Here is a 22,548-nt window from a genome sequence, read left to right on the forward strand (position 1 = left end):
ATAAATAATCTATTTGGATTGTTTTTTATCTTTATTCAAATTTTTTTTCTTTCTGTTTTTGTTAGTTTTTCGTCAATTTTCTTTTTGGATTATTATTTCGTCATCACAAGAGGAGTATAAAGAGTAAAAAATTACGATCGAAACCTAAATTATTTTGAATAAAGACAAAAATAAGCCAATAAGTCTTTTCGTTTTTACTTTAAAAAAAATTGGTTTTGACCATAATTTTTTGCTTTTCCGATTTCTCTCTTCGAGTCGAACCAATAGTTCACAAAAATTTGACGCGAAACTAGCAAATGCAATTTGTTTTAAAAAAATAATCAAATAAATTAGTTGACTTATTTAACCAAAAACCCCTAGCTCTGTAGTATTATTTTTGGAAACTCGCATTCCTGAGGTAAAAACCTACCCACTAGGCTACCATATATAGTAATTTCAACATTCATCTAAATGGCTAACCAAAGTCATCACAAGTCCCAAATACAGTTTGTATTTTGTTCTCAAAGTCCTCACAAGCTATTCACTACTCAATCTGTATTTTATAGGGATATGGCTTGTCTAATTAGGACTTCAAAGGTGCAGTTCAAGTGATTGCAACTGCCGGTTTACATTTGTAATGATTCAGAGTTGTTTTGAATATTTTACTAGTAATAATATACTCTTATGTACCAGTAAATTAAAGATTCAATAGATCCAAACTTTTAATTGTCAATAAGAAAGGTCTAGATTAAATTGTACACCTTTATCTGTAGTCAGAGAAGCCGGATCCTTTTAGTCATCACAAGTCACAACACAATTTGTATTTTATTTTCAAAGTGTGGAAACCAAATGCTCATGTTGACATATGGGCATGGGCAAGATTTTCAAACATATTGCTCGAGATATTTTTAGTGTGGACCAGAATTTAATTTGAAAGCAATGTTTCCGTCCCCACCGGCTTATTCAATCAACTTGTTGAAAGTGTTCGGATTCTGCCATCTGGATCTTTTGACTAATCGAATGGCTGGAAATAGCCTTTCTCAATCGAATGGAAAATGAGTGCACATAATGTACAGAAAATAAATTCATTACACCGCCGGAGTAAAAGTTAAATTTTCACCATCGCCATTGTGGGCTCCACTGTGTGTTAGTTATTGATTTGAGTTGTTCATCTTGCAGGGCTCACAGGGTAGAATATTCATGTAAAAAAATCAGCTTAATCGGACGTCGATAAGTATATCGAAATTTGAATTTGTTCTGTAAAATGGACGATCATAGACAATTTAACTTTAAAATTATTGATAAAATAAAACTGGCCATTTTATGAACCAAATTTCAAATTTTGATATATCTATCGATATCTGATCAAGTTAATTTTTTGTAAAGATATACTACTATGCATGCCCTGTAAGATGAATAATTTAGATTACAACAATAAATATCCAATCAGGGTTATAAATGAGCTGAGCAGCTTGCGAGTTCGGCTCGGTAAGGGCTCGGTTCGGCTTGGTTCAAAGGATAAATGAGCGAGCTCGAGCTCGATTTTGCGGCTCGTTTGATAAATGAGCTGAGCTCGAACCTAGCAGGGCTCGGCTCGAATAGGTTCGCAAATAGGTTCGTCTCGGCTCGGCTCGAACATGCCAATATTCGGTTCAACTTGGCTTGTTTGGCCAATTTTTCAATATTAAGGCTGAACTGTTGACGAATTCGAGCTCGAGTTTGAGCCAAGCCGGCTTGTTTATTCCAGACCGAATACTGACAAGCCGAGCTCGAGCTTTGTACATGCTTGGCGAGCTGAGCTTGAGCCGATATTTTCCGGCTCGATTCGAATTCGAGCCGCTCTCGAGCCATACGAATTCTGATCGAGCTGAGCTCGAACATGTCAATATTCGGTTCAACTCAGCTCGTTTACACCCCTATACCCAATGGAGCCCCCAATAGCAGTGGTAGAAAAATTGAACTTTTACACCGGCGTAAAGAATTTATTCCCGCATGAACGTACTCGTGTCACCAAGGTCCAACTATGAGGCTGCCACAGTATCTAGAAATCAAATTCTTAAAATAATACTGTATTTGTAATTCATTTGTCAAGACATATATTGTAATTTGTAAGTCGTTGTCTGGGTTATCAATGTCTTCTGAAAACGAGTGCAATTTTGTTCACAATGTTTCCCTCTCTCTTATTGATTGAAATAATGTATCTTGTAATACATCCTTTTGATAAGCATGATACAACTTTGTGGTGGAATCCACACCATTTCAATCAATCGGAAGGAGGGTAATCTTCACCCTCTTTTAACGAAGGTGAATAAAATTAAATTTGCTCAACACGATCCAGCTGACGAGTTTTATGAAATTAATGCACGGTTTAAGTTAAATTTTCGACTTAAAATGGGGCAGCTAGTTAGCTACCCCTAACAAAATGAATGCCAATAAAAAGGAGGTCAGTAGTTCAATTTTTCTTTCAATGTGCTAGTTGAAAAATTCTAACATACTAAATTTTGCGAATAAAAAAAGGGACAGAAGTCAAGAACTAATGTGAAAGCTAAAAACACACAAAAAAAAAAAAAAAAAATGAAAAGCATTAACGGTAGGTAGTGATCAGAAGACTCGAAACAAATCATGGAGAGCTGAAATGGTATCATACTACATAACAATCCAATAAGTCCAAGGGAAAAATTCCATAAGTTAACTCAAATCTTTATTTATGTATATATTCAATACTTCATCTACGATAAGTTCATATGTATTCTCAGAACGAAACCACATCAAATAATCTAGAAAATAAATGTGGAGTGTCTTCAACCTCGTAATATTGTGGGCAAGATCCAAAGTAAATCTCGTCCGGACACTTTAGTTTGATCTGGATACTTTTTGTGGTTTAATTCTGTATATGTAGTACAACTCCTGCTCCTGATTTCTATACCACACTAATAAAAAGCCAACAAATTAACCTTAAGGCAGTATCGGGAAACGTAGCGTCGGTAATACGGCCATGTATTGGCTCTTACAAAGGTAAATAACGGTATCGGAAGGTCCAAAATTCCGTTACGATTGATACGACACGTAACGACGTATGTTTAAAACCCTGCCTTAAGGGCCTATAGCTTGACCTTCCTTTTGCACTTCTGATCTTGAATAGCCCGGCTTGTGATATTGATAGACATGGTGCAATTCATCTTCACGACAACATGTTTCTTGATTATGCTCAACATCTTCACCCTCCCACCAACTCTTGTAAAGCTGCTCATTGCCAAAATCCCACTCGCGGCATCACTCGGCAGATTAGGATTAGAAATGAGCGTACCAATGATGATATCCACTGTCATGTTCATTCTCACGGTCCGTCGGGCCTTACTATGGCCCGGCGGGCCACGCGCCTCTCCTATCACCGTACCATGGTAATAGATTGTGGTCGTCGTGTTAGGATATTTGAAGGATGCGACATTAGGATTTTTGACCGATACATCAACCGTCAGGGTCATGTTGGACCCTGATTTGGGAATGGTCGTGCCGTTGATCAGCTCGAGCTTGTCAACGGTAACGCTGTTCATCGTTATGATCGGGTCTTTGACTTTGAACACGGTGAAGATCAAGATCACGACGACTATTATATGGATGAGTAGGAGAGCTAATATGCATCCGCAGCACTTGATGTATTTCTTATTGTGGATTTTCTTTAGGTATAAAGCGGCTTCTTCGTCGTCGCTGCTAGGGCGGATAGAGGCCGGGGCTAGAGGTCTGTGCTCTTTCTCTGCCATGGGGAGAGAGAGAGAGAGAGAGAGAGAGTACTGATATATTTCTGAGTTTGTGAGAGAGAGAGAGAGAGAGAGAGAGAGAGAGTACGTACACTGATATATTTCTGAGTCTGTGATGGTTATTTATATTTGGTTATATGCACTTTTAGATGGTAAATTATTCAGTACCCAGTGGCACACATGCTTGGTGCCCAAAACCCTTGATCAATAGATTCAATACTGTTGAGTAGTAGTATTATTATTTTAAATTATCTTAAAACCTACTTTGAGCCGTTGGATGCCCATACACTGGCTTTTATTTTCTGATCCCGAGCGGTGGTAATTGAATTGGGTTCAGCGGCCTTTCCTCTCATTGTTCCCACTTGGATCTCTCTAGTGCGTATACTGTTGTGTTTGCATTGTCAGAGCTAAGTGCACCAGTGTTTAGTTAAAAAAATTAGTGTATAGTGCACATTTTTTATTTTATTTATTTATATTTCTTTCAACACTACATCAATATTATATATTTAACATATTATCTATTAAAATATTATTACTTTTATTTCTCCTTTTTATATTCTTCTTTTTTATCACTGTTAAACAATACAAATTATATATATATATATATATATATATATATATATATATATATCAGTCGGGTTCCAGTAAGGGATCCCGCATTTTTTTAAAATGCGGGACTCCCCTTCCCGATTGAATTTCGATGATCCGAGCCGCTCAAAGTGATCAGAACGTGATTTTAAGGGTCCCCGCGAGAAATCAGCAAAAAAAATGACCGGGAAGGGCTTCATCCGAGCAGTTTTCATTGAACGGTTCAAAATAAACTGCTCGGATGAAGCCCTTCCCGGTCATTTTTTTTGCTGATTTCTCGCGGGGACCCTTAAAATCACGTTCTGCACACATTGAACGGTTCAGATTTTCAAAATTTGATCGGAAAATGAAAGTCCCTCATTTTAAAAAAATAAGGGATCCCTCACTTGATAATTTGTGTATATATATATATATATATGTTGAAACTCACGGCCGGAGGAGAACAACTCATTGTTGATGCCGTCGACCGCCGAAGTCCCAAATCTCCATCACCGTGAAGCCATTAAACCCGAACGCCGTGAAATCCAAAACCCAAAAGCCATTATTAAATCCAAAACCAAGTTGGATGAAGATGGAGGTTAAACCCAAAAGTTGGACGAAGCCCCCAGAAGTTAAACTTGCTGTAAGTGAAATCGATGAGGTTGGGAGTGAGAAGAAGAGGGATGATGTACAGCTTCAATATGTGTGGGAAGAGAGAGAGAAGGGAATAATTAATAAAATAATAAATACATGGTGAATAATACTTAGGTATATTTACCTATTCAATGTTCATGGATAAATGTTACCTAGGCTTTTACCCAATCTGCTACAATGCTCATTTTGGAATTTTGCTTAGTTAAAATAGCGGCAAAGCTTTTTTAACTCATCTGATAAACTTGCTCTCATGTACCTATACTTTTTACTCCCCTTTATTACTAGTAACTTGCTCTATATCAGTGCATGCTTTGATCCACATACACTCATAGTCCATATATGGGCATGTATGCGAGAACAGATATTTGTTTGCGTGGACATCTGTTTGCAAATGCTTTGATCCACATACACTCATATAGTCCATATATGGGCAAGTATGCGCAAACATATATCTGTTCTTGCAAACATCTGTTTGTGAATCCTGACCATTCAAAACACGATCTAACGGTAGCTGAGTAGTCCGCATTTTAGCTTAAAATGCGGTGGTCCGCATGTGAAACGCTCCGCATATATATTTTTTGCCGATTTCTCGCGAGTAACTTTAAAATCACGTTCTGAACACATTTAGCGGCTCGAATCATCAAAATTCGACCGGGGAAGGAGAGTCTGCATTTTAAGAGGTCCTCATTTGAAACTTTCCCCATATATATATATACAGTTATTTTAAAATAAGGACCTCCCCATTTCTCCCATTTTCCGTACGAATTTCGATGATCCAAGTGGCTCAATGTATTGAGAACGTGATTTTAAGGGTACTCGTGAGAAATCGACAAAAAAAAAGACCGGGAAGGGCTTCATTTGAACAGTTTTTGTTTGAACCGTTCGATAAAAAATAAACAAAAAATGCTCGGATGAAGCCTTCTTCGGTCATTTTTTTTTGCTAATTTTTCGCGGATACCCTTAAAATCACGTTCTGAACACATTGAGCAGCTCAGATCATCGAAATTCTATCGAAAAAGGGAGGTCTGCATCTTATTAAGTTAAGGTGGTCCTTACGAGAAGTGCACTGATATATATATATATATATATATATATATATATATATATATATCATAGCACGCAAATAAATCGGAGCACGAGTTCACTTAACTAGCGGTACAAAAGCAAACTTGATAATTGTTTTATATTGTGGAACTGTGGAAGAAATACCATCCAAAAGCGAACTTAATATGCGTGCCTCGACCATCGCATGGGTTTTTCTGATTAAACTCTTCTATTGCTATTTTGTATGTTATACTCCCTCCTTCCGTTTTTTTGTGTCCAGTATTTCATTTTGGACTGTCTTTTAATAAATGTCCATTTTGTAAAGTTAGGGAGGTAAAAGTTGATGTATTGTTTATTTTGTCCCTAAAAGTAGATTTTATTTTGAAAAGTTAGTGAGTAAAAGTGTAATGATGATGGGTAAGTAGAGAAAGTGGAGGAAAAAGTTGATGTGAAAGGTGTAATGATGATGCCTTTTTAATAAGTTGGAGTTACGAAGCATGACATTTAAAAAGGGACGGAGGGAGTATGATGGTAGATTATTTGATTATTACTTCTGTAATTCTATGTTGAGGTTATCACTTTTACATAAAATTCTATATAAGATTACAATTATTTCTAATAGACAAGGCTTATTTACATGAGCCCCACGACTAAGTGTATCGATTTCATTTAATTGTGTGATATTGAAAGGTTCCGGGAAACTGAATAATTACTACTTAGTGGGGCTGCTATGAAGTTTAGTTTTCCACATTTGTAGACTTCAAAAAGCATATCAATTTGCTTATACAGTGACGTTTTTCTATGTTTTGATGTTACAATTAATGCTACTAGCTAGGGCTCTATTATTATAATGACTGATGGAGAAAGAAAAATGAATAAGCTACAAAAAGTACTCAAGCATCCTGAAGTAACGTTGTAGCGGATACATAAAAAAAAAATTCGTTGTAAACAAAGGGTCGTATAGGAAATATGCATTTTAATTACACATTTTAAATAAGTAATTCTTCGCGACAGCAAAAATGTTTTCCATAGGTAATTGTTAACCAGAACTAGGTGCTTTGCAACATGCAAGGCACATCTATTATGCCCGTAGTGGAGATCGATTTTGATTGTTTCTGAAATTTTAGATGTGTATGGGCATAGCAATTTTAGATGTGTATGAGCATAGCAAAAGTTGTATGCATAACTAACTGTCTGAAATAGTTTTGTGCTACATAAGTAGTTGCAATTTATGACTAACTGCATGACTTTGGCTAGCATCAAAGTAGAGTTTATGCAAGTTAGACAAAGCAAAAGTCTTTGGATTGCAAACATGAGTCTAAATTCCAAATACAAGAAAAGAAATGGGAAAACTGAAATAATTCCATGTATAATGTATCTAAGGTGCATAAATATCAAGAAATATAGAATCAAAAAGAAACCAAGACAACTTTCTGTCTATTTCCTCCAAACATAGTGTTCATAACTTATCAATCAGACTTAGATTACTAAAAGTACAATTGCCTATATTAAGCTTACGACAATGCTATATACACTCTTACCAAAGCTCTTCACTAACCTCTAGAGAGATACACACAACCAACGTCAATAGAAATCCTAAAACACTACATTTCCACATCACGAGTTAACAACCCGGAAAAAATATGTACAGCACAGGGACAAAGCATACTCCCCTTTAGGTGCACAACGTAGAAATTCAATAGCTATTATAATCATAAAACAAAGATCAGCGTGAAAGGGTAGCACCACAATCACATTTTTTAATCTTGTTATTGAACTATGCTGTTGTTTTCTTACGATTGTCAATAACCTAGATTAACGGATGTGTCCAACATGGAGCAACCAGACTATAGATGCACACATGTTACTTTACTTGATTCTAATAAACACAGGAATATCTTGCCCACATACCATCACCAATATGCAGAGTTAGCAACTTTGACCATTCCAAACTACATTAGCAAGCTCAAATCTCAAATCGTTAGAAGTCGTCCAAATATGGCGTAATCTAACCCCAACAAAAGCGCTACATATTGCCTAAGGTTAAACAATGGAAATTGTAGAAAAGATAGAGCACATCCAAATATGAAAATGGAACTAAAACAATTGAACCCTAGCTTGTATACGAGGGCTTAACAACAGATTTAATTTCTATTGCAAAAAAAAAAAAAAACTAAGCAGATAATGCATATGAAAACTTCTCACATAGGGGCCAGTGGGAATAAAGCCCAGCCGTGGGATCCAAGTTAACACAAACAGTCCCAGTCTGAGGTTTATCTATCCAAATGCAAAAGGGCTAGCATCAAAGTAGAGTTTGTACAAGTTAGACAAAGCAAGAGGCTTTGGATTGCAAGTTCGTGTAAATAAATAAATAAATAAATAAATATATACATACGGGGCGGTTCCGGAGACACCCAAAAAAACACCTAAAACAATGGAAATTGTAGAAAAGATAGAGCACATCCAAATATGAAAATGGAACTAAAACAATTGAACCCTAGCTTGTATATGAGGGCTTAACAACAGATTTAATTTCTATTGCAAAAAAAAAAAAAAAAACTAAGCAGATAATGCATATGAATTTATCGACTTGCAAGTAATTGGTGAGTTCATTAGGTTTTCTGCTAGCATTGTTAGTCAAGATTGAAAATGACTGAATATCGATGACTATCGAAGAATGCCAGAAAGGATTATGATATCATACTCGTACACCTTCCGCTTATTGTTAGCCTAAATTTTCATTTTGGGATATTCCAAAATATTAGTCTCTCTTTGAAAAGACACATGCTTCTAGATTTCCAAAAGTAGGTTGCTAGCAAGAAGAGATTCATGAAATAAATGAGCAAGACATTAGATACATTTCTATAAAATATATTTGTAGAAGGGTTAGAGCCTGATGGATCAAGATGATTGATGTTTAAAGGTAAAGGATAAGACACCAATGAATCAACAAAACTGATACATCAGACTCTAACCCTTGCAAAACCATACAATTATAGATCATCGTCCAACAATTTTTTCTTCTTTTTAGAAAAACATCACTAATAAACTATGAGTAATCTTCCCCATAAAATTGATCATTACTATAAGCAATTTAAGTTCTTTAATTAATGGAACTTACAGTGCCATTCACATGTGCATGGTTGACGACATTATAGATACCTGCAAGGTAGGAAATAGTATTCAAACACTATAATATCCATAAATGCATAAATCTTCTCATTCTAGAATGGAGTCTCAATTCCACAATTCAATATTCCCATTAATCCTATTGATCCACAATGAACATATCTTTCAAAGAAAATGAAAGAAATAGACATGACAAAGATTAGCCCAACTAAAGAGAAACTTTTTAAAAAAGGCCCATTGGAAGTTATTATATCAATGTGTCCTCAGAAAATGAGCCATTGTTGGCTTCATACTTCCTTGAGAAATTGGTACATCAATAGAGATACAATCCAAAATCGACAATACGGTTCAAAAAACCATCTTTGCAAGGAAAAACCCATCACCAATCACATTATAAGAATTCAAATTCAACCAAAACACATATACCAAGTAAAAATTTCATAAAACCAGTCAAAAGCAAGCCTCTCCTACTCCAAATTCTAAGAAGGAATTAGGGAATACACTCTTACAATCAGTCACACCAAACAACGGATGGATCTCATGATGATAGCTCATGAGTTCCTAATCATCCTTGCAAAAGGAATGATACCGGTGAGAATGTGTATTGAATTAATATGGGATAATCAACACCATCAACCATTCCTACTAAAAGTAACCCAACAAAATGTGATCATGTCCAAATGGGGCTAATAACTTTTTAATCTGCCTAGTGATTCATAATAACCAGGATTCTAAAAAACACTTAATAAAGATCATGGCTAATATCTAATAAATTTTCTTCCGAAACCTAAAAAAGTGAACAGAAAACATACCCAAAATCCTTCCAAACCCTCCCATGACACAACCTGTGGAACCGCCGGTATCACACCTGGTAATGGTGCAGTCAACGGCTTTTGCAAACCCTCCCACCAAGTTCATGGCATACCCTTTAAACTGAACATTGCTAATGTCACCTTCTGGGCGTCAATCACACCCATGGCATCAAACACCCTTACCATAGACTTCAACCACTCCTCTGCCTCACCGGGAATCATAGACCCCCCAAACTCTATGGTGAACAACTTCCTAAACCGCTCCAACAAGCTAGTACCCATTCCACGCTCCATTGCCTGTGCGGTCTGCAATTGCGTAAGGGCTGCTGCTTATTGTCTGTATATTAAGCCATAGCTGCCAAATTTCTTTATGTGTCCCCCATAACTGGTGCTTGCAAAGGAACATGTGATTGCTCCACCCCATTTCCACTAGATGCGACTTCCTCAGCATGAACCGTATGCTCTGAAGCCATTTCCAAATATCTGTTTAAACCACTTAAACCACAAGTAGCAAACACAAGTTAGAGATATAACTCACACGTTAGACATTAGCTAACTCTAATCCATAAACACAAAACTCCTACAGTCCACTACCAAACCACGAAACGACTCTCAACACAGAGATAAGAACGTACTAGCGCTCTGAAACCAAGCTGTCATGGCCTGCTCCGCAAAATGACACCCATTGTGGGCCCGAGTCGGCGCGACCACGTGGCATTCTAGATCACCAACCGAACAACCACTCAACAACAATAAATAACTCAGAATAAACCAGCGGAAGACTTAAACATTAAAATTATCAAAAGAGTCGACGTTAGATTCACAACACTTCAAACATAGCATAATCAAGTGCTTGACATCCTTGTTACAAAACAAGTCGTCAGAATGTATAAGTTAACCCTCTACCACTGACACGACCAACAAACACTCGAAGCTAGCTCGAGCTATCCCCAAAATGTTGACCGGTAGTTGACCAACTCTACGATCTCTTGCTATCTAGCAATCCAAAAAGGAAAACTAGGAGTGTTTGAGATATAGAATATATCCAATAAAACTCAATATAAACAACCAACTAAACATTCACACTTTATATCCACAACACATGCAGTAACACATTTGCCACATCCCATGTACCCAAGGTATTGTGTTCTGCACACCAAGTTTCCATTCACTATAATTTGAACGGCATGGCCCACGACAAGGTGTGACTCACTCCACAAACCTTATACGGGTACAAGCAACACACACCAACATGCATATCAATAGCTAAACCAACAATAGCATGATACATAACCAACAATATGTCAACATCTTATTGAAGACATAACATATCAAACACACTCACCTGCGAGTCGACCGAAGTATGCCAAACTACGATTTCGGCACCTCCCGATTACTTAGCTCGTTACCTCAATTCAAGCTAAGAGATACAATCCCTAGCCTTTCCCCTCTTCTTTCTCCTTACCGCTTCTCTCTCTCTACATGTATAAACAAAGTCCAAGAGAAGATATAACTTAAAAGAAAAATTATTATGTGTATGCTAGTCCACATACTAGTATGCTCCAATCCACAAATCATACACAAGCCCCTACGCTTCTAATGTATGGAATTTAACCTTAAGACGTATAATTCAATTAAAAACGTGAATTAAAATACTAAATATCCGGGAAGGGTGTGACAACTACTGTAACGACCTGCGCCAGCTAACCTGTTAACCCTTCTCCTAACCACGTGGCTCAAAAGATTAACCTTAGGTTAGTAGCTGGTAGGCCTTTTCTTTTATTCCACATAATTTCCCTTTACATTGCTAATGTGGGACATTATAATCTCCCTACCTTGGCTGCAACGTCCTCGTTGTATTGGCCCAGCACCTTCCCTGGTGCTCATAGTGTGGCACTTAGCTCTGTACAACACATCAGTGTGCTCATACCAGATTTTAAAGGTGGCCCCCCCAAATAGACCAAGATTGTGCTCTGATACCAACTGTAATGACTTGCGCCAGCTGACCTGCTAACCCTTCGTCTAACCACGTGGCTCAAAAGGTTAACCTCAGGTAAATAGTAGCTGGTGGGCCTTTTCTTATATTCCACATAATTTCCCTTTACATTGCCGTTGCCGATGTGGGACATTACACATACATTTATCGAAAGCTAGTATTTAACTTCGATGATTACGGTTGTTTCTCGAGAAAAGATTTTACAAGTGTCATCTTGCACATTTGTCAAATGGTTTGTTCATTGGAGTAAGTTAATATTCTTTTATTTTGTTAATCCTCTGCTTCTGTTTGTATTGTAATTGCAGGGAGGCATATCTCAAATAAATCACCCAATCTTAAACAAGGACACCAAAAGTTTTTCAGGTTTTGCAGAAAATGTTCTTTTGAAAGCCCCAAAATCAATCAATGTTTAATTCTCAAGTGACTTTGACAAGGATAATAGGCTGGAAAAGTTATTAAAATCTGGAGATTACTTTTGGAAAGATTACCTACACAAAGCGGTAGTATCTATATCCTACAATATTCTTAAATTTTCAATGAAAGCTTTTAAGCATTGCAAAAATTATGCAGGTCAAATAAACAAAAAAAAGAAGAAAGTCTCTTTTCTCTTAAGAATTTCCATATTCAAAATAATTGACTTTCCTGTCAGAGAAGAATTGGTGTAGTAGCCAAATTATTCTACAAGTGTGTGAGTAGGTGTACAAGTCTCCATCAAGACCCATCCATATCTAGAGGTGCAAGTTATAACTACTAAAAACTAGGGCTGCTCAGAAAATTTGTTGAACCGTGAAACCGGTCCGTACTGAACTGAATCGATTCGTACTTTTTGGATTTTGTCCGTGAATTAATGGTTGGAACACAGATTGACAAATTAGAAAACCGTGACTCATGGTTCGGTCCATGAATTTTTATTACGAAACCGTGGATTCACAGAACCAGACTGTGAGAATTTATTATATATAAATAAATAAAAATATATTAATATTAATATATATGTACACCACGCTTCAGCTGTGGACGCCCTTATAGTGCCAAAATGCAAATTTTGTTAACAACCGTTGGATCGTGTTTTCAGTGGTCCAGATTTGCAGAGGGAGTTTTCGGTTACACCATCTGCGGATCTGGACCACTGAAAACACGATCCAATGGCTGATAACTGAAGCACGCATTTTGCAGATATACATATATATATATATGTGTATGTATATAAATAATTTTCACCTATAAATAAAAAATTTATACCAATTTTATTATTTTACTTAATAATAATAGAATATAGTGTAGGTCTACATAAAATTTAGGGGGTAAGTTATAGTTATTCACTTCTTACTGGTTGTCGTGCTTTGCATTTTGATGGAAGATCTTATTTGGTGTTTTTATTTTTGTTCCACTTTAATGTTTTTTTTGTTGTTTTGTTTTAATGAATGTCTGAAAGACTGGAACTGCATGTATTGCTGTTATTTGGTGTTCGCTCTGTTCTAGAACTGTAATACACTTAATGCTTTGGGCTTTGGTCTTTGGTTTTGAATGGATATGTGCTGTTAGTCTACGAGATACATGCTAGTGTTTAATTTTTGCTTGCTTACGTAACAAAATCTGTGAACAAAACCATAACCGATCCGCGAGTCACGGATTGTATTGAAACTGAACCGTAGGACTTTTGGTCTGGACACGGATTTTAATTTCAAAAAACCGTGACTAGTGGTTTGGTTCTCGGATTCGTAAGAATCCGAATCCAAACCAGTCCGCGAGCAGCCCCACTAAAAACTATATAACCTAGTATTTGATTAAACAAAAGAAAGATCCAGAAATGACTTTTGTAGGCAGGCACATGGGTGAGAAGAATACCTCAAAACAGATTGAAGGATTAACTGTGAAGCAAAACTATCCGTGGTCAGATTCATGAAGAGGAAATTAGTCATTTTAGACACAAATTAGTGACAATCTCGTGCATTATCGGGAAAGAAGTTGAAATAATGACAAATATGGTTCGCCAAAATATGAACAAGGGCTTGTTAATCTTGTAACAATAGCTTCATAGAGGCAATCAAGAGGAAGCTTAAAGAACCCACTCCCACCTTCACTTCCACAAGTATTTCAGTTGCCTATGAAGGTATTGTTGCATGCGAATATGTGTTCACTTGATCGAGCTGCAAATGAAAATGGCGTCATATACCTATTTTGTAGTACTATGATAAGGCAACACCTATTCTGGTTAAGACAGGATTTGGCCTGGCTAGCCATACTTGTTCTCCAATCCTAACCGAAAGATTTATAAGAGTCCACTTAGATTGTATTCCAGATCATTAGTTACTTCTACATGTTCTTAGAGAAAACTACTGGCAGGTTTCTATATGCAACTATGCAAACAACATGGAATTGGACATGAGACACGGATGTGAGGGTACGTTTTTCTATGGTTAACTTAATTCATAGACAAACACAACACCACAGGAGCAGAGGGGCACCAAAGGAAACAAAGCCAAACTCACCCTCCCTTACACCATTCACAACATGAAAAAACACAGATTAAAGAAACAAAGCTCATCAAGACTTATGAACAAAGATGCATTGTGGAATGGGCCAATCTCAAATGATTAGTTTATTTTGATAAGTCCTCTTCACTCCCCTCCATGAACAAACAACAGCAATCTGCAGCTCTAACATCCCTTTCAATTAGAGTTTTCAAGCAAGCCATATCCAAGCATTTACCCCCCAAATTCTGGTGTTCATCTCACCCCAGAGATGACAAACAACAGCTGCAGGGGAAGGTTTATAGATTGCATGACTTAGATTCTTCCCATTCCGGTCGTGACTAGCACATTCCACTTCCTCACCTGGAGTACATGGAGATTTAGCAAGGTTCTTCTTCCATAAAAAGTTATCCCAGATAGAAGTTGATAAAGGGAAAGAGAGAATAGATAATATATGGTCTCATAAGGCTGGTTGTAGAGGACATAAGTGTCCTCAACAGATATACTTATCCCCCACCACAAATCTATCCCCTTGTTGAAACCCTACCCAAGACAGCCATCCAAAGGGTCACTGCCCACCTAGGCACATAACAAGGGAACCAAACAACATTCCTCCATAAGACTTAAGGCTTATAAGTTCTTATAGATTCACAAGCTGATTTTGCAGAAAATTGACAAATCTAGATCACCTCGTCTTCTTGAGAAATATCAGGAACAATAGTTCTCTAAAAAGTAGGCTACGAATACGTTGGGATATGTTGAATTGTAAATGTTATAAAAGATGATAACATTTTTATATTGCCACTGTTTAATGTTCCAAATCAAACAATACATAAGATACCATAACTATGAAGAAGCTAGACAGACATAGGCAAAATTTGATCTTTTTTGCTCAATATAATCTCATCTCGTAAGACTTAAAGAAGGAGAAGAATGATATAGTATGTTGCAAGGGTATTTATGTCATTTTGTGCTCTTAGTAGTAATGGGTTTATATATGTGTGTTGGAGTCCTTCATTTAGTAGTTTTTGTCATTTTGAAAAGTTATCTATCGAGATCTTAGACTCTTTTGTACTCATTTTGGGAGTTTCTCTCTCTAACAAATCTTTGGAATACTTGGTTTGCAAAATTTGCCATAAGAGCTTCTAGGCTCAATCCCAGCCGTTCATCTCACCGGAATCCTTGCCAGAAACCTAAATCTCGCTGGAATTCCAGTCAGAACCCCAAAATGGTGCAAGAAAACCTTGCCAAAGCCTCAATCCACTTCGAAAATAAAAAATCTACCCAACCAAAGACCCTAAACCTTGATCCCGACTCTTAGAATCCACAAATCGACAATTTTGGAGCTGTTTTCCTTATTTTGGCACTGCTTGCACTTGTTTGATGCTGGAAAACCCATCTTGGCTATAAATCTGTTCATTTTGGCACTGTTCCCACTCGACCCAGTGTTCGAATCACCATTTTTTTTACCCAAATCTGCACTTGTTTTTTTTATTTTTGAGCTCAAATCATGGTTTCAGCACTTGATTAGATCATTTCGACGCTTGAAATCTTATTTTAGGCCTTCAAAACCCTATTTCAGTACTCGAATTAGGTGTTTGGCCCATCAATCTGCCTGTTGGAGATTCAGATGTTGATTTTCGAGTTTGACCTAGTGAATTTGGCCCTTGTACTGCGATTTCAGGTTTGATTTTCACTAGGTTGTTGCGATTTGTTGCTGTTTATTGTGGATTGTTGCTATTTGGGGAATTGTTGATGTTGATTGACTGTGATTCGTGGCTGTTGGAGTCTTGAGTTGACTAGATATTCATTATTTGGGGTTGATTTGCTTGTTTGAGAGTTGATTGTTGGTTTAATGGCTCATAGAGGTAGAGGTAGGAGATGAGGTAAAGATAGAGGTAGAGGCTTTGGGGTGAACAACGGTGAAGAGAATGAGTTTGACAACCAAAACCATGAGATGCAAGAATTGAGACAATAAGTTGCCACCCTAACAGCGATGGTGCAAAGTATGCAAGTGCCGCATGCAGGTAGTGGAGGGTTCGAGGACTCTGAAAGTCACTTCGACAATCCTTTTCGTAGTCTGAATTGGTGTAGGCCATCTTCCATTCACGCTCCTTATAGGTGGGAGAACAACATGAAGATTGAACTTCCCAAGTTCAATAGAAGCCTTAACCCGTATGAATTTGTTGATTGGACGAATACCGATGAAAAAGTGTTTAATTATGGAGAATCAGAGATGCCTCCGAGGAGAAGAAGGTGCAGTTAGTGGCTATCTGTCTCAAAGGAAGGGCTTTTGCTTAGTGGGAGCAATTGCAAGGAACTACACAACGAAGAGGAAAGGGAAAGATTAGAGAATGAGAGAAAATGAAGAAGAAACTCAATGAGCAAATCATTTCTTTCAACCATATGCAAAACCTCTATAAAAATTTGCATAATCTCAAACAAGTTGGAAGTGTTGATGAGTACACGAAGGCATTCCATCAACTTGTTGCTAGAGTGGATTTGAATGAAAGTGAAGATCAAATGGTTGCAAGGTACATAAGTGGGTTGACGACTACAATCTAAGATGCCCTTGCCATGCCATCTTTGTGGATGGATTCCGAAGCCTACAATCAGGCTTTGGTGGCTGAAAAGCAAGAAAAGAAGTTTTCAAGATCCGGGCTGCAATATCAAGATGGTTCCAAGTCCGAGCAGCCTTTTCTCTCTTATTCTGGAGGGTTTCTTCCTCTAGTAGTGGCCAAGGTGCTTCTTTCGGGGTTGGCATTGAAAATCGAGCAAATAAGGGTTCAATGGCCGCTCAAAATTAGCCTCAATCCGGTGTTTCGAGGACTCCAAACCAATTCCATAGTGGAGGTTTTAAATGCTTTAAGTGTGGGGAGCCGGGTCGCAAGTCTTCGGATTGCTGGAAGGCTTTTGAAAATCGTAACAAGACACTTTTCATTGAGGAAGTAATGAAGCAAGGTGAGGATATTCCCATGTATGATGAAAACATATGTGAAGAAATTGGGGGTGATAATAAGGAATAAGACTGCGTTAATTATCAAGAAGACTCTCCTTGCTCCTAAGGATGCTAGTAATGAAGATGGAAAAATTAGCCATAAGGATGGTAAAATAAATTTCATTTACGGGAAGAACGCCAGCAAAATAATTTCCAGTAAAGGCCCTTTAACTTTGAGTTTTTTTGCCATAAGGCCAAAACATGTTTAGACACTTTCATAGGGTTTTAGGGTGCATTTTCCTATTATAGGATTTTAGTGATTTAAGCACATATATAGGGTACCCTAGGACTTGTTCGTTTTGGTATTTGGATTTTGGATTTTGAGTGGAGAGAGATAGAGAGAGAAATGAGAGTAATGATTGAGAGAAAATTTATTGGAGATCGTGCGCAGAGAGAGTCCAAAATCCCAAACCAAACAAGCTCCTAGGGTTTTAGGTACTTTCATAGGGTACCCTAGGGTTTTAGACACTTTCATAGGCACATTTGTCCTTATATTTGATTGCAAAAGGTGTTTGTCCTTGAGCTCAAAAAATGTAAATATGAGGAATTTTTGGTTAAGTCTCCCAATGAAGATTGGTTGCGTACCAATATCTTTTACACCACTTGCAATGTTTGGGGTAGAGTTTGCAATATGATTATTGATAGCGGTAGTTGTGAGAATGTAGCCTGGTGGTGGACAAGTTACAACTCCAAGTAGAGGAGCATTCCCCTCCTTATACCCTTTCTTGGTTCAAGAAGGGCAATAAAATCAAAGTGACTAAGAGGTGCTTGGTATCTATCTCCATTCGGCTAGTAGGCCAAATTAGTACATAAATAAGTTATGGGCCTCTCAAACCCAAATCCCGCTGAGTCCATAGGCCGAAGATGAGAATAAGAGCCCATAAGGTCCGTCACCCGTTGGGAAGATATCCGGGTTGGAGGACTGACAAGGGTTGTGCCAAGGACTGTAGCATACCGCAACTGACTCAGTACGGAGAAGATTGTGTTGTACTGAACACACATACACAATATGCAAGTATAAAAAACAGTAAAAGAATCAACATAGAATTCATGTGGTTCCCTAAAAGCGGGTACATCCACATGAGCGAGAGAGCGACTGCTAATTATTATTAATCAGTCTGAAACAGGGTTTACAATATAGAGTATTTATACCTGCTCTATTCTTCGGGCAATTAGCATAGTTCTAGAACTCTTTAGTATCTCTTCATACTCAACATATGAGCCACAATTCTAACAGATTGGATCGGCTATGTGGCACCATTCTTCATCCGGCCACATGGCGAGGACAAATGGAATACGACGAGTTTGGCTCAGGCACCGTATGACCCAATCACGCGGTCATCATTACAAGGGCCCACGTGGAGCAGTCCCCTCGTGAGCAGAGGTGCGACTTTTGGTGGTCATTAGTACGGATGAGCAAAGCCAATCCCGCGTGCTCACGTAGCCGATCGAGCCCCGCCCGACAAGCTCAAGTCTGAATCCCTCCTGGTGCTTGGGGCAGACAGGGCTGGTGGTCGGTGACGTCATTCGACACGGGGCTCTCCCTCTGAACTTGATCCTCAAGGCACACTGCTATATATATGATAAGGAAAATCCCTAGTGAGGTAGGCTCTCTTCTCCCATTAAATTCAATTTCCCTTCCCTATACCGGAACTAACTTTGTCATCGGCGTGCCGGTAGGCACTAACTGTGCGTGACGAGGTCAAAAAGAGAAGAGCTATCAAGTCCATTCAAAAGCCAAGTAACCCATATCAAATGAGAGAAGTTTAGAGGTTTAGTGAACACCACCCCACAATTGGTGAACCTGACGTGAATCCTTACCGTTGTTCTTCTTCTTCCTTCTTTACTTCCCCCACTCATATCACCTCCATGTCCCCACCATCGGAAAAAATTGTGGAGATAGATCCAAACCCCTTAGGAAGTGATCCTTCATGGCCCAGTAGCAACCATGAACCTTGGGCCCTCAAAACGACCCACCGAGATGAACCAAGACGGCAACGGCGAGGGACCAACCTTGGAGCCGCATCAGTCAACTCAAGGAGGACGTTCGTAGGCCGCTACGGGAGGAGTCCTGTAGCTCATGCAAAGACGGTGGCCAAATGCCGCGCCGCGTCCAAGAATGACGGGACCCGCATCACAGGAGCTCGGCCAAAGACCGATTGGACCCCTATTGGGAGAAAGAACGTAAAGGTGACTGGGATCAGTGCAGGAGGCGTAGTCCTTCACCACCACTGCGTAACGCCGAGCCCCAAAAATGGCTCTGAGAAGTCTCGGTAGCAAGTACCTACTCGTATTGCTACCCGGACTTCGAGTTAGGGGAGATGGCCAGCCAAGAAACCGCCGTTGACCGACAGATCAACAGGTGCGTGAAGGAGTGCCTAGGGGGACCGCGCCGCACGGAGGACCAAACAAAATATTTGCCATAAGAATTATATGTTCCAATAAACATAAATTAATCACCCAAGGCCACTATAGTGTGGGTCATTTACACCTAATCCGAGGCCAATGCATCATGCACTTGATTTCCAAAAGGTAAAAAATTCGAGATCTTTCATAATAAGCATCTGAATCTAACACTTGGAATAGTTATGAATGATCAACTTCCATAAAAAATCCAATGGTCTCCTGTGCTAGAAGCCATCTCCAAGAAACATAGACTTGAGACCAGCTTGATTCTGATCATCTATGAAGCACCGAAACATCCAGAGGTCGACGTATTGCAGTGTCGGACACAGGAATGGGACACGCCACGTGACGTGTCCCATTATTTAATTTAAAATTTTGAGAGGGACACGACTGGGGATAGGGGGGACATCGATGGAGACATGGCAGGGGTCGAAGTGTAATTTTTTTTAAAAATAAAGGTCAAACTGTAATTTTTCATTAGGATTGTATTGAACTTATGGATGTCTTGTATTGAATGGTATTGGAACTATGGGTTTTTCATTTTGTCCACATTTTGCCATTTAAATTTGGGAAAAAATTGAAAATATATATAAATATACAAGTGGTGTGCCCCCCGCTGTGTCTGTGTCCCCATTTTTTTAGAATCCCAGTGTCCCCGTGTCCGTGTCCGTATCCCTGTCTGTGCATCATAGTTGATGATCTTTCTAAATTTCTAAGGGTTACAAAATAAAGGAAACTTGGAAATCACATCACTATAACACCTATCATCTATTCATGCCAAACATGGATGATTGTAACGTGAAATCTCTATCGCCATGCTCTTCTCATATCCAAGCCCAGACACTTATTTCCAGATATTAGTCATGTCTGAATAGAAAAATAACGAACACAATCAAACTAATTAACCAGCCAATCACAAATTGAATTGCTGTCTGATCAATGTTTTTGCCAGGAAAATCTAATTCTATGTTTCTATTGGAGAAATGTTGTCACTATTTCTTCACATCAAGTATGAATGATAGGGATTGTGTGTACAGTTAGCCAATTAGAAGCAACAAGAATATCAGGTAAATCACCATAAATGCCTGGACCAGCAACAAGGGTATCATAAAAAAATACTATTGTTTGTTGAAACTATAAGCATGATACCCTAGAATTCTGTTTTAGCTTGTTTTATTGCTTTTTGGTAGTAGGTTGGCCATGGAGTACACAAACAGAAATGTACATATAGCTCATATGTTGGAAGAACCCCTGTACTATCACCGGATGTAAGTGCAAATTCTCATTCTTTCACCTCAAAGTACAAGGGTGTAAGTGCTTAAATTTGAAGTACAAGGGGTGTATCTTCAAATTGATGATAGTACCAATGTTCTAAAAGTCGCAAGGCGTTAGTTGGGTGGTCAGCCATCTTCGAGCGATTAATCGGAGTAATCGGTGCATATTAATTAGTAATCGGCGATTAATCGTTAGTCATACCTAATCGGATAGGCCCCACCAGTGATTAATCGCCGATTAATTCCTTCTTTTAGAACACTAGATAGTACAGGGGGTGTAAGTGCAAATTACCCTACATTTAATCCTGCCAGGAATTAGTCCTCGAGCATGGAGCTAGAAGACGGGGCTATTTTCATCCTCATTGCGACATAAGTTTCTCAAACCCCAATTCAAGAAAATAATGTATGGATAGTAACAAACACACAGATAGGGGATATAAGTAGTGAAAGTAAAACAGTAATACACAAAAGCCAAATTTGCATTCATATACTTATAGACCTGAGACTGGAATGGTGGCACTTTCTATCCTTTCAAATGGCCATCACGCATACCGAGATCAAGAGCAGGGGAAAAACAAACGTAATTGCCATCAACGTTAGGGTACCTGATCCTATCATTAAGTAATTAGCATGGACATCCACTACAAACAAAATTGCCATCAACGTTAGGGTACCTGATCCTATCATTAAGTAATTAGCATGGACATCCACTACAAACAAAATTGAAGATGCATACTAATTGTTAATATGCCACAGTACTTCTAAGGTAAGCAATATACACATGCTTAAAATGTAAACATAGTCCGATAATAACCGTGGTTAAGCTAGTTCTTTATGTCTTAGTTTGCGCAATATATGCATAGATATATGACATACTTACACACACATGCTATCCGCGTCCCCGTTTTTTAAAAGCTCCCATCTCTCGTGTCCATGACCGTACTACATAATTGTAGGCTAATGGAATGAAGAATAGTGATCTGGAGTTTTACACTTGAACAACCCTGCCCCATTTGCACATATAACCACAACTCAACTCAATTCTCAACTCAAATCAACCTGATTGATAAAAAACCAATAGGCATAACATGTCAATGTATCAAGGAAAATGGGATAAGTGAGAATATGTTCCCTCTTTTTACAGCCAGTTCTCATAAATTCAAACAATAGAGTTAGCCTTGAAAAGATAATAAAGAGACAAAATACCATCATTTGCCCCCGCCCCCATCCCCACCACACACACCCTACAAAAGAAAACATCATAAGATCTTCAACTCAAATTCTCGAGTTCCTACTGCACACAACACATAAATAGCAACCAAAAAAAAAAAAAAAAATTACTCATGCTTGTATTTGGTTGTAACCTTTTCCATTCTTTATTGCTATTCATTTACTAATTGCAATGTATTCCATTGGCAAGGCTAGTGTTTAATTTTCAACCTCATTCCATCTACTCT

General features: G+C 38.3%; 1 protein-coding gene and 1 long non-coding RNA gene across 2 annotated transcripts; both read right to left on the reverse strand.

Moving 5' to 3' along the window:
* Window positions 1-2,663: 2,663 nt before the first annotated feature.
* LOC131323972 (uncharacterized) lies at window positions 2,664-3,829 on the reverse strand. Its single transcript, XM_058355807.1, has one exon. The coding sequence runs from the start codon at window positions 3,738-3,740 to the stop codon at window positions 3,081-3,083; it is 660 nt and encodes a 219-aa protein (XP_058211790.1). The 5' UTR covers window positions 3,741-3,829; the 3' UTR covers window positions 2,664-3,080.
* A 10,664-nt stretch (window positions 3,830-14,493) lies between these two features.
* On the reverse strand, window positions 14,494-21,703 carry LOC131334509 (uncharacterized). The gene is made up of 2 exons (XR_009202195.1): window positions 21,591-21,703; window positions 14,494-14,776 (listed from the first exon to the last, which is right to left on the reverse strand). It is a non-coding gene; the product is annotated as an uncharacterized LOC131334509 (long non-coding RNA).
* Between the last annotated feature and the right edge of the window lie 845 nt (window positions 21,704-22,548).

The sequence above is a fragment of the Rhododendron vialii genome, chromosome 1a (assembly GCF_030253575.1).
Source record: "Rhododendron vialii isolate Sample 1 chromosome 1a, ASM3025357v1".
Classification (NCBI taxonomy): Eukaryota; Viridiplantae; Streptophyta; class Magnoliopsida; order Ericales; family Ericaceae; genus Rhododendron; species Rhododendron vialii.

Bases quoted from the DNA above. Each gene is read 5' to 3' on its own strand.
- LOC131323972 (XM_058355807.1), bottom strand. From the start codon at position 3,740: ATGGCAGAGAAAGAGCACAGACCTCTAGCCCCGGCCTCTATCCGCCCT.